An 18,800-nucleotide genomic window follows, 5' to 3' on the forward strand; every position below is an offset into this window, starting at 1 on the left:
AAACTCTGTGGGACTGTGCTGCTCCTGTATATTCGGAGGGTTGGAAAGCACAGTTTCTTTGGCTTATAATATAAAAATTGGCCAAGATTAAGATCAATTCCAGATTAGGGGGGAAATCATTCTTGAGGCACAGGTTTTCAGTTCTGTTGGATGTCTTTCCTTTTGCAACCCTCCCCTGGGTACTGAGGAATGAATACTCTTGGTGAGATGGGGGACCAGGCCCTTCTCACACACACCTATTATTTTCTCTTCCCCTGCTGATCTGTAGCCAGGGAGTCCCCCTGTTGTGTTAATACTACAGCTAGTGGAGGTAAAGGCGGGTAGGCAACCCACACAGCAAAGGGCACCAGCAGCCAATCCAAGCTATATGTAGGGAGTTAAAAGGTCAGGAGTCTGGGTGTCTAGGGTCGGGAGTAGGAGACCATATCATTTGATTTTCAAACTGGAACTCTTGAGAGCTAAGTGAGGCATGATAAATAATTAGGCCAGGACAACAGGCATTACCTGGGACTGTTCTGGTCAAACCAGAAGGTATGGTTACCTTAGTAAAGGGTCACAAAGGTAACAGAGGTAAGTTCATATGTCAAGAATCTTATGCAGAAACATAGGAGACTGTCTGCCCATCGGTGTCTAGGTGCTGTGGCAATGATCTGGAAAATGTGGTGGTCTTTATGTATTTGAAGCTCATGAGGACACATCCAGTAGTGGAGTGGATAACCTGAACCCATAGGTGGATGGCAGATGGACTACTTTAGTTAAGAAGGTGGTCCCTGGCGTCATATTACTTGGTTCAAATGCTGCTTACCAGCTGTGTGATGCTGGATGAGATGATTAGTTTTCCTATGCTTCAAGTTCCCCGTTTGTAAAATGGGATATTCCTAACTATCAATACTTTGTAGGGTCATTGTGAGTTGCAAATGAGAACATACATATAAAGCACTTAGAATAGTGACCGGTTCATAGTAAGTGTTCAAGGTATATTAACTGTTAGTTTTGTTATCTTTATTGTTATCAACAAAGCAATGGACTCACAATCAGAAGCTAAGGTTTGAGTCCAAGTCTTACTACTTACAAGGTGTGACTCTGTGAAAGCCACGTATCTCTCTGAGCCTCGGTTCCACCTCTGTAAACATGGGGTGTTCACAATACTTACCTCAAAAGGTTGTTTTAAAGAAAAAATGAGAGTCTATGTATGAAGGCACTTTTAAAACTGTAACAGCCTTATGGAAATGTCAGAGTTTTTTTTAATTATTACTTATTATTGTAATTAATTGACAAGTGGTAACTGTAGTAGTCTATAAGTAAGGAAGAGAGACCCTGAGCTTCAGCCCTGCCTGAATTATAATGACTGTGCATTCCCTTTTCCGTGGTAGTTATTTCCATTTCAGTCTCACCATTATTCCAAGAGGTGATCAGATATCACCCCTGTGTTTCAGAAACTGAGGCTCTGAAAGCTTATGTGACTTGGTCAAGATTAATCTGTGGCCCAAATGGTCTTAGGACCAAGTCTTCTGACTTTGAGTTCAGTGTTGTTTCCACACCTCCGTGTTGCCAAGCTAAATATTTAGAATTATATGAATGTTTTGTTCTCAATTCTCCACTTCAGTTTGCCTGGGTTTATAAACATTACCTACCTCCAATGAAATACCAGTGCTTATATCTGTCATTTTTGCATGTATAATGTTTACAATAGTGTATTTCTAGAATTTTAATTACTTGAAAAGTCATCATAGTTTTGTGAGAAATCTCACAATTTCTCAATGATAATTTATAATTATTATTACAAATAAAATATATTTACATATTTTTCTATGTGATTTAAATCAGATGGTCTCTCAAACTTTGCAACTTGCTTTATTTATTTATTATTATACCCTTACCTTTCCTTAGGCTTTTAAAAGTTTAGGGTAAACAGCCAATTATAAAACTTTAGGAGAAAATATATTTATGACATCAAGATAAGAGAAGATTTTTTTAAAGAAGTTACCAAAAGCTGAATCAAAGTAAAAATGGAATAAGTTTTACTACATTAAAATGAAAAACTTTTGCATGAAAAGACACCACTGACAAAGTTAAAAAACAATGTTAAAAAGTTTAAGGGGGTGAGAGAATAGAAGAATGTATTTGAAGTGTAAATAACCAAAACAGAATAGTAATCAGGTTGTGTGAAGAACTAATAAACAAGAAAAAGTCATACTGGGTAAAAGGTATGATCCAAAAAATCACTAAAGTGATGTCACAAAAGACCAATAAACAAGGAAAATATGCTTATTTCATTAGTAATGGGAAATGCAAAGAAAACAGTAATGTGGTAGCAGCTCATATATATCTTACTGGTAAAAATTAGAAATCTGTCAATACTAAGTGTTGGCTAGAAGGTAGAGAAATACTCCTATACTTTCCCGTGGAGTGTAAATGGTGTAACCACTTTAAAGTTACTTCAACCTACTACGGTTGAAGATTCGTATACCTTATCATCCAGCAGTTCTACTGCTATGTATTTCCCTCTTTTAGAGAAATTTACACATGTATGCAAAGGCTTAAGTACAAGAATATCTATTGCATTATTTTTAGTCATAGTGAAAATAGGAAAATACCTAATTGCCCTAATTCTCTTATCAGAGAAGGGAAAAAACAATCGTGATATATTCATCCAACAGAAGGCTATACAGCAGTTTAAGCGAATAGACAAGATCCACATGTATTAATGTAGATAAATTGTAAGAACGCTTCTGAATGTATAAAGCAGGATACAAAAGGCTAGTTATGGCTAAATTTCTGTAAAATTTAAAAATACACAAATAATACTAATTATTTCTATGGATACATGTATATGAAGTACAAGAATACAGTCATGGAAGGAAAACACTTTCTAACTTCAGGGTATTGGTCACTTCTGGGGAAGGGTCTTCAACTCTGACACATCATTTAAAACTTGTTTGAAGCAAAATTAAGAATATAAATATAGTAAAAAGAGAAACAGCTCTGGTTTAGGATTTCAAAGTTCAGTGGTGCCTCTGAGTGATCCTGTGATTTTCCACATGTCCCTTGAACTTTCTGGGGGACAACGTTAGGTCAGGGTTTCAAACATTTTTTAGCAGAGGAACACTTCATTCAAAGAAAATCTGAAAATCCTTCACAATGTGTGAAACAGGTGAAATCAAAACTGCTCAGGCAGAACCTGGAGAGCAGAGCCAGGGTGGACGCAGCGCAGTTGTCTCCACTTCGCATCACCACCACTCCCTCCGTGGAGCCCAGGGATTGGCAGAAATCAGTTTGCAGACCCTTAAGTTGGGTGACGTCTAAGGCAGCTTCTCCTTCTGACAGCCTGTGTATCTGTGGCACTCTGTATTTCTTAAACAACAGCCTACAGGAGGTAAAGCCTGTTTCTCTGATGAGTCCCTGCCACATATAAGAGCTCCGTAGGAAACCATCTGGAAAAATGGAAGAATGCTTTTCACTGTGAATAACTATCTCCTAACCTGGCCGTTCCACAGATTTGAATGTCAAGAGCAGGATTTCTCCCCATGTTTAAAAAACAGTAATCCATTATCTTTTTGCTGCTTGTATGGCTTCCTTACCTGCCTAAACTTATATCCTTACCATTCTTTGTCCTGATCTTACTTACTCTAAGTAAATATTGTTGAATGAGTGGATGTCTCCTGGGTTTGGTCCTTTCTTTCCATTCTGTCACAGTCACCTTCATTCACATTGTCATTACCTTGTGCTCATTTTGGTTCTTGACAATGGTTTCCCTTCATCCAGGCTAAACTTGAGGCCCCTTCAAACTAATCTACATGAGACACCTTTTTTTTTAAATGACTTTAATTTATTTTTTAAGTAAGTAATACATTCATGTGGCTTAACGTTCAAAGGGTACAAAAAAGGTAGGTTGGAATCTTGAAGACATTATTCAATATCATTTCTTTTGCCCATCTGATTTTTAACTTGATAGTATTTATTAAAAAAAGACTTTTTGTTGTTGCAGTATAGTTGCCCATCTGATTTTATAGCTAGTTGAGACATAGATACAGGAATGAGAAAGACAGAGAGCAAAAGCTAGGTAAAATAATGAGTCTCAGTCTGTAAGCTGGCTTGCTCGTCTTTCACCCCAGAATTAGAAAGACTGACCCACCCAGCCACGGACCCAGCTGGACAGCATGAGCCTTCCCTAGGTCTGGGAGGAGCCGGGGGCATCCACTTTGAGCAAGCAGGCCGGTTCCAACACAGAGAGAGAGGGAGCTGAGATGCACACACTCAGTTCGTTTACTCCAGCTTACCAATTAGACTAGTCACTCTCTGTTTCCTAGGGAGAGTGAGTGAAAGGTGGGACCAGGGCCAGGAGTGTTAAATCCTGTACAGCGCTCCCCAACTGGTGTGCTGATGGGATACAGGTGTGTCATGAGATATCAGTCCCTTCATCCTCAGGCTGAGGATGGTCAGAGTCCTAGTCTCATCTTTTCATCCCTGAGTAGTCTCATCAGGACCCTAATTTCCCCACAGTTTACCCCATTGACCCAATATACTCATTTTGTGTGTGTCATGATGGCAAAAATGCTGGGATGCCCTGCTCTAAGCAGCAGTCCTCTCTGTATCCATAGATGTGAAGCCAGGGCAAAGAAAGTCATCCCTCACTAAGTACATACAAAAAACCCTTCTCCCAACCCCCGTACTTCCTGCCACCAAGTTCTCCTCCCTGGCCTCCCCAGAAGCAACTGATTGTGTATATATGTATATAACACTTATATATATAATATGCAATAGACGATAGTATATATATGCATATATACACACACATATTTATAATATGCAGGTAAATATTCTACACGTCCTCCTTTTCCACACAAATCATGGAATAGGCCAAATGCTTTAACAAACTACCCCCAAATCTCTATGACTTAACACAATAAAGGTTTATTTCTTGCTTGTGTTCCAATCCAGTGTGACCTTTGGGCCATGAGGGGACCACTGTAGTCTTCTCCAGGGGCCATTAATCATTCCCACCTTCCTTTAATCTAGTGGTTCTGCCAGTCGCTAGTATTTGGGACCTCTGCCAGATGTTCTACAGGAGCTAACAAAGGCAGAAAGACAGAGAACATGGAAGATTTAGGGGATTTTTAGAGACCAGGGTTGGAAATTATTTGTATTACTTCTATCCATATTCAATTGGCCAGACCTTTGTCATATGGCCCCACGTGACTACAAGGAAATGTGGTCTAAGTGTCTGGCCAGGACAAAAAGAAAATGGGGTGTGGTGAGGCCATAGCAGTGTTTGTTACACATGCCAGACAGACTCTACACCTTGTTTTTTGAGCTTGACAGCAAATTTTAGAAAGCAACCATATCAGTTCATAGACAGTTTCCTCAGCCTTTCTAACAGTTGCATAGTATTCAATTTTACAGATTATAGTTGACCCTTGAACAACACAAGTTTGAACTGCGTGGGTCCACTTATATGCAGATGTTTTTCAATAACAAGTACTGCAGTACTAGATGATCTATAGTTGGTTGAATCTGCGGATGCAGAACCGTGGATAAGCAGGAACTGCAGAAAGGGAAGAACCTCATATACAGAGGGCCAACTGTGAGTTATACCCAGTCTTCGACTGCATGGAGGGTCAGCACCGCTAACCCCTACTTTGGTCAAGGGTCAGCTGAATATTGTGATTTATTTAACCAGTCCATTTTTCAATCATCCTCAATGCTTTCTTTCTTCCCATTTATTCATCTGCAATGAATACTCTTGCCCTCATGTCATTCTACACATGTGCAAGCATATCTGCAGGATAAATTCTCAGATGAGGTGTTGCTGAATCAAATGGTATGGATTTCTGGGCTTTCCTGGTGGTGCAGTGGTTAAGAATCCACCTGCCAACGCAGAGGACACGGGTTCGAGCCCTGGTCCAGGAAGATCCCACATGCCGCGGAGCAACTAAGCCCATGTGCCACAACTGCAGAGCCTGCACTCTAGAGCCCGCGAGCCACAGCTATTGAAGCCCGCACGCCTAGAGCCCGTGCTCCGCAACAAGAGAAGCCACCGCAATGAGAAGCCTGCGCACCTCAACGAAGAGTAGCCCCCGCTCCCTGCAACTAGAGAAAGCCTGCGCGCAGCAACAAAGACCCAGGGCAGCCATAAATAAATAAATAAATAAATTTCAAAAACAAAACAAATGTTATGGATATTTGACATTTTGATACCTTTTGCTAAATTACTCTACTAAAAGGTTATACAAATTTATACTCCCAATAGCCATTTTGTTGTTTAATCCTGCTGTGCAAAATATCTCTACTTTCTTCCGTGTTTGAATGAATATAGTTTCAGTTCATTACCGCTGGGTTAGAGAGGTAAATAGTCTGGGCAGTATGCATAGCCAGGCCTTAACCTCCTCCCACATCACTCAGGAGGTCTACATTTTCTACTTCTGTTCCCCAAGTGCGCCTTGTGCCTCCAATCCTTAACCCATTCCTTCAGCGATTTCTTCCATTTCAATTCAGGTATAGTGAGCCTTTCTTGAGAAACAATCAGTGTCAGGTACCAAGTAGAACACTTTACACCTCTTATTACATCTAATCCTCAAAAGCAAGTCTAGGAAGTAGGCATTTGCATGCCCATATTACAAATGATGAAACTGAGCCTCAGAGAGATTAAGTGGACTAAGCTTATCTAATTAGTAGGCGGTATATTTTCATCAGATATTCTGAATTTGTTCTGCATTCTCCCCCTCTGGTGCTTTTCATACCAAAACTTAGGGCAGAGGAAAGGAAACACACACCCTTGAGTTGTCTCTATGTATATCCCAAAGCTGTCTCCCCCGAGCAAGCCAAGTTTTCTTTGAATTCTCATATTTACATTAAAAATGCATACAGGTTTTGATTTTCGCTTTTAAATATATCTGCATTTTAAAAATATTTAAAATATTTCAAACTGCTTGCTATCAAGTATAACTGAAACTCCAGGAAGCTGCCAGTTTCCCTTGTGGCTTGGTGAACTCTGGCCCACTGCTTCCAGGGCAGACAAAGGAGCATGGTTCTGTATGTTGGTGTCCCATGGAGAGGCTCCTACCCAACCTTCAAAACCCAGCTCATACGCTGCTTCAATATCAAGCCTCCCTGCAGGGTTAGCAAGCCCAGAGTGGTGTCTCTGTTCTAGAGAACCATGAACTACAACGTAACCCTGTGCCTTGTACTGAAAGTACACAGCGTCTTTCTTTTGACTATAACCTTCATGGATTCAGTCCATCTATCATATATCTTCAAGAACTTTGCAACAGAGAAGAGGCTTGTTAGATTTCTAATGAACAAAGCATTGAAGATAAGTGAACGCATTATTGTGTTAACACTTTTCCAAAGGAATTGGGAATTGCGAAAATAATGAAAGCCTACTTCTGAGTCCCAACTTCTCTTAAACACTCCTAAGTCTTGCTTTAAGTAGTTATGTTAGCCTGGTTCTCCCTTGGAAATCACACATTTAGCTTGCCCATGTAGATATACTCAATTTCCAGCAATATCCCTGATACATTCATTGACACTGGGCACGCCATTCATTTCTTCTCCTGTCTCTGGAAAAAGGGGATAATTGCATTTGCCAGTTACCACTCAGGAATGCTGTCAGAGTTGATGAAACTATGTTTTTAAAAGGCCTCTTTGGGAGTAATATGCCACATAAATCACAGTCCCCTATTAAAGTGGTTCTTTTAGTGCTTATTTATTTAGTAGTTGCTAGAACACTGATATTTCTTCCTAGATAGTTCATATTGAGTTGCTGGAAGCCTTAATACTCGGGACCAAACAGAATTTTTTTTTTTTTAATTTATTTTTGGGTGTGTTGGGTCTTGTTTCTATGCGAGGGCTTTCTCTAGTTGTGGCAAGCGGGGGCCACTCTTCATCGCGGTGCGCGGGCCTCTCACTATCGTGGCCTCTCTTGTTGCGGAGCACAGACTCCAGATGCGCAGGCTCAGTAGTTGTGGCTCACGTGCCTAGTTGCTCCGCGGCATGTGGGACCCTCCCAAACCAGGGCCCAAACCTGTGTCCCCTGCATTGGCAGGCAGATTCTCAACCACTGTACCACCAGGGAAGCCCCAAACAGAATTTCTGTATCTATAACCTTCTGATGAGAATTAAACTTGGTACCTTTGCTTTCTGCTTTTGGAAGTTTTCAAGTTGATTACCTCTATCAACGTGTCCAGGCCATTCCTAGCCAAATACCGGTGCATGTTTGAGTTAATAGGTAAAACTACTGCATCCTTGTAGTAGTTGAACATATTGGTATTTTTCTGTCTCATATTATCTGATATTTTAAGAATTGAATCTCAGTATTTAAAAATCTCACAGTTTTCATGAAGCATCCATAATTCTACCACCTGAGTCTCAGGTCAGTTGCTCCAAATTAGCCACTCCTTATATGGGACAGTAAACCATCTAAGAATTGAATGGTCTGAATTTTTTAATTCTAGTAACTGTCTATAAATGTACAGTCCAACAGTTACTAGCCACAGAAAAAAAAATTTCAGTCCCTCAGTTCCAGTAGCTTGCAATTCAATTGCTCAGTAGATCATGTGACCCATGGCTCCTGTATTGGGCAGGACAGTAATAGAATATTTTCACATCACAGAAAGTCCTACTGGACAGTGCTGGTCTATAAAATTTGTATCTTAAGACTAATGTATTTAGCTGAAAGATTTTTAACTTTCTGCTCTTCCCTTTCACACCTGTCTTAGGTTTTTTCCCCCCTCCTACTATAATGAAAAATTTTAATTGTTTGGGCCTTAAAAACAGTCTCACCTCCAAGGCCATGATTTGAACACAAAGTCTGAGGAAAATGACATGTGGAATCGCCATCTGGAGGTCGGTGCAGCGGCAGATCCAGCCATTTCTGAGAAATTGTCTGGGTTTGGAGTTACTCCCAGAACTCTGATTTAGCAGTTCCTAAGCTTATAGCAAGTCTGAAAGGAACACAAATCTGTTTTGTATATACAAATAAATCCTCGTACACTGCATGCCATTCTCAGCCTGCCAGTTTCATCTGGCTGCTCCAGAAAATATAATTCAATAACACATTAGTTAACCTGCATGCAGGGAATGGGGCATTCTGGTTATTGAAATGTTCTGGTTGAGTGATTAACCTGATTTTTGCAGAAAAACTACCGAGGCGAGGGATTTTTCTGTCCAAGATGTTGTGCCACTGTAATTCTCTCTTCCAGATCATCACGGCTGCATTGCTTCTCTCCTCCAGAACTCAGAAATATATCTCTTTGCTAAAAACTTTCAAATATGCAGTTGATACACTCTCAAACAGGCCTCAAAAATAGATCAATAATGGTGTTTCAGATAATCTTAGAAAAAAGAGTAAACTTAGAAGGAAAAGTAATATCTTTGCCCAAATGTTACACAGTTGTAACACTCAAGAGTTCCTAACAATAGGGCAACTTCTTCAAATAGTATAACTTCAAAATATTAATTCAGATATTTCATTTTCTTTAGTGATAAATACTTAAAGGTGCTTATTAGATGTTAGGCAATGCTGCAAGGGCTTTGTAAGTATTAATTCATTTAATTTTTATAACCACCTTAAAATTAGGTACCAGATTATTGTATTCATTTTCAAGACGAAGAAACTGGCACAGAGAGTTGGGGATAGGCCAAGCTGATCTATCTGAATGCTCACTGGTACAAGAAGTTGTAGCATCAATGAGGGAATAACTAGGTTTATGAGAGGGTGCCCAACTGAGTTAGGTGGCTCCTACTTCCCCCCCTCCCCTTTCCAAATATTAGAAGAGTAGAGTTGAGGGGCCAGTATGCAGAAAAGCGAAGAGGGACTCTGGCAATGCTCAATTAGGCCCAAAGTAAAAAATGGGAGTTAAGAAAGGCTTTTCTTAATTTTTACTTAAGTAACTCTTACCTGTAATGTGTAAGGTTGTTAGGGATATATATAATTCATTCCATTTTAATAGATTTGTCTCTCAAAGGCAATTAATTTTTTTTCCAATTTAGCAAATATATATTGAGCAATGGGCTAGCACTGGGAGGGATGAAAGCAACACAGAATTGACTAAGGCATCATTGTGATCCTTGATGGCTTCCCAATTTAACTGGGAAAACAGTCAAACGGAAACCAATAATTGTGTAAAATATGTTATGAAACACATATGCTTCAAGGGAGGGTACAAAGTGCTGAAAGAGCATAGAAGAAAGAATAGTCAGTTTTGACTTGGGAAATCAAAGCATGTTTCAGAGAGGAGTAGCTTTTGAGATCCAGTTTCAGAGATGAGTAAGAATTCAGGCAAAAAGGGGGAGGAAATTAGAAAGTATAGTTGTGAAACCCATACATCTCAAAGATTTTGATGAGTGCTGTAATGGTAAGAAGGCTTAGTGGTGAAATAATGAATGACAGTGAGTGTGTGTGTGTGTGTGTGTGTGTGTGTGAGAGAGAGAGAGAGAGAGAGAGAGAGAGATTGAGAGAGAGAGAGATTGAGAGAGAGGGAAAGTGTGGAAGAAGAGAATGAGCCTAAGGAAGGTTTTAAAGATTAAATGAGTTAACATTTTCAGACTACCCAGCAAATAGCAGATATTGGATTCAAGAATTTCTCCATCTCATTTCATTGCATTTCACACCAAGGAATTTTTTGCCAAGTTTATTTTAACATTTAAGTAAAAGCCAATAAACAAATGCTAGAAAAATCCGGTTTCACTTTCAAATGTGTTTTTCCAGAGTCCAGAAAATATTTTGAACTTCAGAGTGGGATAAAGTGGGAAAAGTAAGACTAAATTTCTAAAAATGTTTTATTTGGGAAAACCTTAGATAAATCCTTGTCAGAGCTAAAATGTTGGAACACTACCAATCTCCTCAACCAGAAAAAAATAAAATAGAATAAAAACATTGAAAATATGAGGAATGAATAACTAATCAAAGTAAAAGGAAAAGGTTTTCTTTGCCTAGAGAGGTTTCATTGAGGTTTTTTTGATGTTCTTATTAGCTGCAGAATAAAGTTTTACATTTAAAATATTTATAGTTGTATTCAATTATGAATTTCTAAGTTTGCATTTTCTCTTATTTTCATCTTTGCTAATTTAATATCATGTTAATATGCCTCAGACAACCTTAGCAAGGGTGACTGTAACAATTTTTTTAAACTTATTTTTAGTAGCCCAAAGGAGCATCTTCTTAACTATACTTTTGTCTTTTCTGGCAGATGACATTTGATCCAGAAATCTTCTTCAATGTTTTACTGCCACCAATTATATTTCATGCCGGATATAGCCTAAAGAAGGTAAATATACAGTGATTGTTTTCTTCTTGTATCATTAAGTAGAGTATTTTGCCAGCACTAATGGAAACAATTATTTTATTTTATGGGTTTGCCTATTTGGTAAGAATATCATTATCTTAGATCATATGTGATACAGATTCAAATCTGACATGCTTAGAATTCTTCTAAATCCTGCTATGTCCAGTATACTAACCGATAGCCACGTGCCATTGAAATGTGACTAGTCTGAATGGTGTGCTTTTTCTTTTTTGTTTGTTTTTTTAACTTTTATTTATTTATTTATTTATTAATATTTGGGGCGTTTTAATCAGTCGTTTTTCTACAGTTATCATAGAAATAGATTTTTTGTGGTTTTTGGCTATTTATTTATTTTTGGCTGTGTTGGGTCTTCATTGCTGTGCGCGGGCTTTCTCTAGTTGCGCAGAGCGGGGGCTACTCTTTATTGAGGTGCACGGGCTTCTCATTGCGGTGGCCTCTTGTTGTGGAGCATGGGCTCTAGGCACGCGGGCTTCAGTAGTTGTGGTGCTCGGACTCAGTAGTTGTGGCACCCGGACTCAGTAGTTGTGGCACCTGGGCTTAGTTGCTCCATGGCATGTGGAATCTTCCCAGACCAGGGCTCGAACCCATGTCCCCTGCATTGGCAAGCTGATTCTTAACCTCTGCACCACCAGGGAAGCCCCTGAAGACATGCTTTAAGTGTACAATATGCACTGGATTTTACAGACTCAGTATCAAAAAATAATGTAAATTATTTCAATAATGTTTTATATTGATTTCATACAGAAATGATAATGTTTGAATATATTGGGTTAAATAAAACATTTTATTATCAACATTCATTTTACTTTTTTTTTTTTTTTTTTTGCGGTATGCGGGCCTCTCACTGCTGTGGGCCCTCCTGTTGCGGAGAGGCGCACAGGCTCAGTGGCCATGGCTCACGAGCCCAGTCGCTCTGCGGCATGGGGGATCTTCCCAGACCGGGGCACGAACCCACGTCCCCTGCATCGGTAGGCGGACTCTCAACCACTGCGCCACCAGGGAAGCCCTCATTTTACTTTTTAAAAACTTATTTTAAAGTGGCTACTAGAAAAATTTTAAATGACATATATGGTTTACATTATATTTCTACTGGGCAATATTATTCTAGATGATTATAACCAAAGAGTTTGCTGTTAATTACATTGGGTTTACCCATCACCCATTGGGTGAAAACTTAAGATTGTTTTGCTAATACTCAGCTGTTGATGCTGATAGAGACAAAGTCTGGTTTTGCAGTTTCTATGCACTTGCAAAACATTACTTAGGTGCAGCCTGAATGCTCACATTTCCTAAATTAGTAATTCCCATAGAAGTTTAGGTGCTAGCATCCCAAGTGCTGCAGAGTGAGGTTCTGGCCTGAATGAGTTTTGAGATGCAGAGGTAGTGCAGTTGCTTTTCTGCTGCCCACCACCCACTCCAGAGATTCCTAGGGCTCTCCTCCTTTGGCCTGTGGGCTCCAGCAGCCTTTGCTTTTTCAGCACAGACCTGATTTTTCTTGTGTACTCCAGGCTCCCTCTTTCTGTCAGTTCTGGCTACTCAGATGCCACTTACAGAACTGGAAGGGAGTTTTCCCAAGCAAGCATTTGAAAAGATTTAGAAAGCTAGACTTATTCCAGTCATCCTTCCTCATCCCCAGCCCCAAGACTAGGTATCATTTTGTGTGATTCATTAGAATAAACTGTTGTAGGTGATTAAGGTTTTGTTTCATCACATTCAGAAGAACTGTAAATCAGAGATCCAATAAAAGTCAAAAGACAACTTAAATCTTTTTATTTTTTATTTTTTTTGCGGTACGCGGGCCTGTCACTGTTGTGGCCTCTCCCGTTGCGGAGCACAGGCTCCGGACGCGCAGGCTCGGCGGCCGTGGCTCACGGGCCCAGCTGCTCCGCGGCATGTGGGATCTTCCCGGACCGGGGCACGAACCCGTGTCCCCTGCATCGGCAGGCGGACTCTCAACTACTGCGCCACCAGGGAAGCCCAACTTAAATCTTTTAGAATAGTATATTTAAAGTGTTAAAGGGGTTTCAGTGACAACAAAACTTCTGAAAAACTCTGTCTTCCTTTAATCATCCCAGAATCCTGCATGGCCATTGCTCCAGTCCCTTCCCTCTCTCTCAGGTCCAGCCAGTTCTGGCAGTAGTTTCTCTCATCTCTACCCTGTCACCTTCCAGGTGTATTTTTTCCCCTATTTTTTGGAAACCTCTGTCCTTTTCTGTGTAAATCAGTTAAGCCTTATTTGTACAATAGGGCCACGAACTGATGCTCCAAAAACAAAATTTGCCTAAACAGTGAGGGAAGGGTGGGGCAATTTATTGCATTTATTTTTATTTCCTGTTAACACTAAGAAGAAAAATGCTGACGTACTATATAAAATGTATCTTTTTCTCCCCAGAGACACTTTTTTCAGAACTTAGGATCTATTTTAACATATGCCTTCTTGGGAACTGCCATCTCCTGTATCGTCATAGGGTAAGTGACATTCGGAGCTCAAGTTCCAGAAGGCTGTAGGGCCGGTGCTCTCGAAATGTGGGAGGAATCTCACATTTCCTGGACTCACACTGACTGGGTGAATTGTCTATTTTTTTCAGTATATCACCTCTTTACACATTTTTCTGACTCAATTCCAAGGCTTGCATGTCTTCTGACAAACACAAGTCTTCAAATCAAAGCAAACTAGAATTAGACTGTTGGATTTTCTCTGTGAGTTTTGAACTTCTGACTTAGGGACTGTGGATAATTTGGTTTGAGTTATATGAAGCACGTTGACTTTTTTGGCTTAAATAATGCAGATACGCACATTGCATTCGTTTTCCTTCTTCTTGGCAGAACCTTACCTATATATAGTTGATAGGAGTAAAATAGTAGCTATACGTTAAGGGTTTTCTTTCTAAGGGAAAGTTTACAAGAGAGCAGTCTGAGACAGACATCTCTAAATATTAGCAGAGTTGTTTACTGCTGGGATACACTGTAGGACACAGACTTGTTTTTTTCTCATTATATTTTATTGGTTATGCTGCTAAGCCCCAAGTCTAACTATACAGACTCTGGCTTTCAGCTCATCATAAAACAAAATGTGGTACAAAATAGTGAAGCCAATCCAATTCACTCATAATCCTATCCAATACGTTAAATCTCCACTGCAGAAAACATGTACAGCTGCTATGACTACAAAGGCATGGATGTCTTAAATTGTCGATACAGCCGGTTCTACCCTGGAATTTTACTGCATACAGCTGTTATATCCCTAACACAAGAAACTGAGGCTAAAAACACACATTAGTCACTCATCCAGCCTTTTTCTTACGAAATATTTAGTGTGTGTCACTGGAAGGCTAAGGAGCTCTCATTACTTGGACCTGAAAGTGGGGAGCGGGGGGGGGGGTATTTTGAATTCTCTGTTAAATTTTTATTGATTCAAGCCTAGAACAACTCAGGCTACATTATATGAAAATGTCCAGCTTGGTTAAGGCGGTGAGGAAGCTGAAGATTTTAGCACCTGAAGGTGGAGGCTTGGAGAGATGTAGACTGGGGAGCCTTATAAAATCTGGACAGCTAAGAGATCTATCAACTGTTTGTGATTGAGAGTCACAGTGGATTTGATCTTTCTCAAAGCTTGTTCAAGGGGGGGCTTCTCTGTTCTGTGGGTATGCCATAGCTAAATATCCAAATTTCAAAGCTGGCAAGGGCCTCAGAGATCTGTGTAATTAAAACCCCTCCTTCTGGAGATGGAGGAATGTAACATCTTGAAAGGCTAATTAATTGTTTCAGTCTCACCATCTATGAGAAGTAGGACCTTGGTCAGGACAAAATTCAGAACTTCTTCTCTTGATCCAGTAGCTCTTTCCATCACCCACCTCTTCATTTAGCAATTTATCTTGAATTTCTATACATACCTAATATTATTCCTATACATTGACACAAGACTCTGAGATGTGTGGACTCTACAAATGATTGATTATCAGTTTATAGCAAGATTGATCTTTAGCAGTTCTATAATATGGAAATCTGAGATTTACAGTAGATGCAAATTCTAAACTTGTGGACAATGCTGTCAAATTATGGCATAATCTGTTTCATTATTATTCTGTTTCCTTTGCATAACTGATTTTAAGTATATGTAAGTGTATGCATTGATATAATACACTTTACTATTATTAAAAATCTATACATCTAGTTTTAAAGCACAATAATGTATAGTGTGTGTGTGTGTGTGTATGCTTGCACTTGCGCATCGTATATAATTGACTTGTTCTTAAAATTTTCAATTCAAGAGATCTAGTGATATGTATTTACTGGAGTTGAGAAACTCTTCTAATTGATTTTTAAGGCTGTGATCAATAATTTATAAAGAAAAGTGATTTGAATAAAAAGTACAGCCCTGGCAAAACTTTTAGAACCATGTTCCTTGTTTGAACAACAAAAACTTGTAGGGTGCCTACTTAAGGTGGGTCATTAGGTTAAAGTGCAGAAGGGTTAGATAGGATCTTATCCAGCAAGGTAAGGGAAACCCTTGAAGAGCTTTAGCTTGAGCGTGACAAGGTCAGATTTATCCTTTAGGAAGGACATTCTGGTGGCCATGTGAAGTGGGAAAAAGGCAGCAAGGGGACCATTTTAGAGGCAATTTCCAGGCTAGGTTGGAAGTGATGAGGGCCTAGTCTTAGGCAGTGGCAGTAAAGGTGGATATGGAGCTATCAACTTGTGGAAATCTTGAGAGAATGAGGTCATCCGGGGAAAGTAGGTGGAGTGAGAAAGGAAGGTACTTATACAACAGCACTAGTTGAAGAAAGGAAGAGGTGCCCACAAAGGACTAAGTACTGGGCCCAAGAAACAGGAAGCAAGCCAGCAGAGAATGTATCTGGAAGTTAAAGGAAAAGGTAGATGGAGGGTGGACAGTGTCTAACACAGGAGAGGTCAAGTAGGATAGGCGTAGGTCCATTGGATTCAACCCCTAGGAAATGATGGGCGACTCCACACTTTTGCTATGGACAGAAATAGAGGAAGAGTATTGGTAGGTTCAGTTGTTTGGGGTACTGTACAATGAGAAACAATCATTTATTTTGATGCTGTTCTCCAGATACAATCAGAAGTTTTGAAAGAAAGGCACACACTTAAATTCAGACCAAACAGACACTTTCATAATTTGGTGACTCCTGTTGTGAGTCACTCAGACTTACACTTAAGTCTTAGAAAATGACCAGTTATATTTTCTGATAAATTAATGGTGGTAAGAACAACACAACAAACATTTATTCAGTGCTTAATATGTACCATGCCCTTTTTAAAAGTACTTTACATGGATTATTTCATTTAATCCTCCAAATAATCCTATTAAGTAGATAATGTTATTATCCTCACTTAACAGTTGAGACAGCTGAGGTTCAGAGAGAATAACACAGTGTAAGTAATAGGGCTGGTATTAGTAACCAAAGAATTTGGCTCCAGAGTCAAATTCTTCATGCCAAAAAATGTGCTTTACTTCTATGTATTGGTATCACTAAAAAATAGCATTTAGAATATTAAGCTAAAGAAAAAATGGTGTAAATCAGTCAATATTTACTAACATGCCCCTTGTTTCTTCATTTATCCCCTTAAAAGTTCTCACAGACATGAGAGATTTTTATTAGGGAACCCTATCTAAAAGAAATCCACATTTTTAAGGGGAAGAAGGGGGAGGCCTGAGTTTATGCAGTTCTGTTTATAAAATGGGCAAGAGGAGGGATTCAGGACAGTCAGTTAGATTGGACTCTGAGAATAATTTTATAAAGGAGGCAGATTCTGGGTAGTCATTTAGTGAAGAGGGATGAGGTAGTTGGATTTTCCATACTCTCAAGTGCACCAGTCCTGGTGGGTATGGGGAATATTGTGCAAGTTTACAAGTTAGAGAGTAAGTCTCACTGAGCAATGTTAGAGAATGTGGGAACTAAAATACTGGAGAGTCAACTGGCAGATGGCCATGAAGCCCAGGATCAGAAATATATTATATTTTTATTTTTTAAATTTGTTTATTTTATTTATTTATTTTTGGCAGTGCTGGGTCTTCATTGCTGTATGCAGGCTTTCTCCAGTTGCAGCGAGCGGGGGCTACTCTTTGTTGCGGTGCACAGGTTTCTCATTGTGGTGGCTTCTCTTGTTGCAGAGCATGGGCTCTAGGCACACGGGCTTCAGTAGTTGTGGCACACGGGCTCAGTAGTTGTAGCTCATGGGCTCTAGAGTGCAGGCTCAGTAGTTGTGGCTCACGGGCTTAGTGTCTTCACGGCATGTGGGATCTTCCCGGACCAGGGCTCAAACCTGTGTCCCCTGCATTGGCAGGTGGATTCTTAACCACTGCACCACCAGGAAAACCCCAGGATCAGAAATTTATGAGAATGTGAAGGTCACAAAGAGTGATTTTGGAATATGAATGAAAACTCAGCTAGTGGGTCATGGTCTTCTTTAGGTAAACACTGTAATCAAACTACAGGTTGGTTTTAGAGCTGGATTCAGAGACTTTAGTAATTTAGATCATTGGGTCCAAGAGTTCTTAACCTTTATTAACTTCATTTTGTTTCAAAAATTAGATGTAAATCATCTTTCATATTACATGGGAAATTTTAACAGTATCCTCCTGGCAATAAAGTCAAAGAAACCTTTAACCATTTTTTTATAGGATGGATTGTTCTTAAAGGATCAAACCATCTTTTCTAGTTTTCTCCCCCATTTTATCACTTAAGAAATATTTTAAATACATATCTGTTTTTAAATAAAACCCATGTGTTTGAATTATTTTGCTATTCATCTCCTTCATCTTTGGGGACTATTCCTTTATCTTTGACTTCATGTTTCCACTCTATGGCCACACAGATGTGTCATCACAATGACAACCTACCTAATGCTTACTGTCAGCACATACATTTTTGTTTTAAGAACTCATTAGTACCCATGAAGTGCTTCTTTTTCAAGAGCAATGAAAATGATACCCTTTTAGCTTCTCTGTTAATGAGGAATTAAAACAAATGCCACAGTTTCAAAAATATTTGGAAAAAAGGGACATGGAAGACTTCCCTGGTGGCTCAGTGGTTAAGAATCCACCTGCCAATGCAGGGGACACGGGTTCAGGCCCTGGTCTGGGAAGATCCCACATGCTGCAGAGCAACTAAGCCCATGAGCCACAACTACTGAGCCTCCACTCTAGAGCCCATGAGCCACAACTGCTGAGCCCGTGGCGCGCCACAACTAATGAAGCCCACGCGCCTAGAGCCCATACTTACAACAAGAGAAGCCACTGCAATGAGAAGCCCGCACACCGCAACGAAGAGTAGCCCCCACTCTCTGCAGCTAGAGAAAGCCCGTGCGCAGCAATGAAGACCCAACACAGCCAAAAATAAATAAACAAATAATAATTTAGTTAGAAAGAAAGAAAGAAACAAACAAACAAACAAAGGGGACATGGATCTAAATGAAGAATGGGGTGTTAATGTTAAAACTAGCTCACTTTTTAAATCGCATCCCATGTGC

At 39.7% G+C, this 18,800-nt stretch overlaps 1 protein-coding gene across 1 annotated transcript in view; it reads left to right on the top strand.

Moving 5' to 3' along the window:
- SLC9A9 (solute carrier family 9 member A9) overlaps positions 1 to 18,800 on the top strand; it is a 538,561-nt gene that overhangs the window by 30,877 nt on the left and 488,884 nt on the right. Inside the window, exons 3-4 of the mRNA XM_019934313.3 lie at positions 11,190 to 11,267; positions 13,699 to 13,775. Of these exons, the coding sequence (XP_019789872.2) occupies positions 11,190 to 11,267; positions 13,699 to 13,775 (155 nt within the window). The remainder of the gene's footprint in view (positions 1 to 11,189; positions 11,268 to 13,698; positions 13,776 to 18,800) is intronic.

The sequence above is a fragment of the Tursiops truncatus genome, chromosome 4 (genome assembly GCF_011762595.2).
Source record: "Tursiops truncatus isolate mTurTru1 chromosome 4, mTurTru1.mat.Y, whole genome shotgun sequence".
NCBI classification, from domain to species: domain Eukaryota; kingdom Metazoa; phylum Chordata; class Mammalia; order Artiodactyla; family Delphinidae; genus Tursiops; species Tursiops truncatus.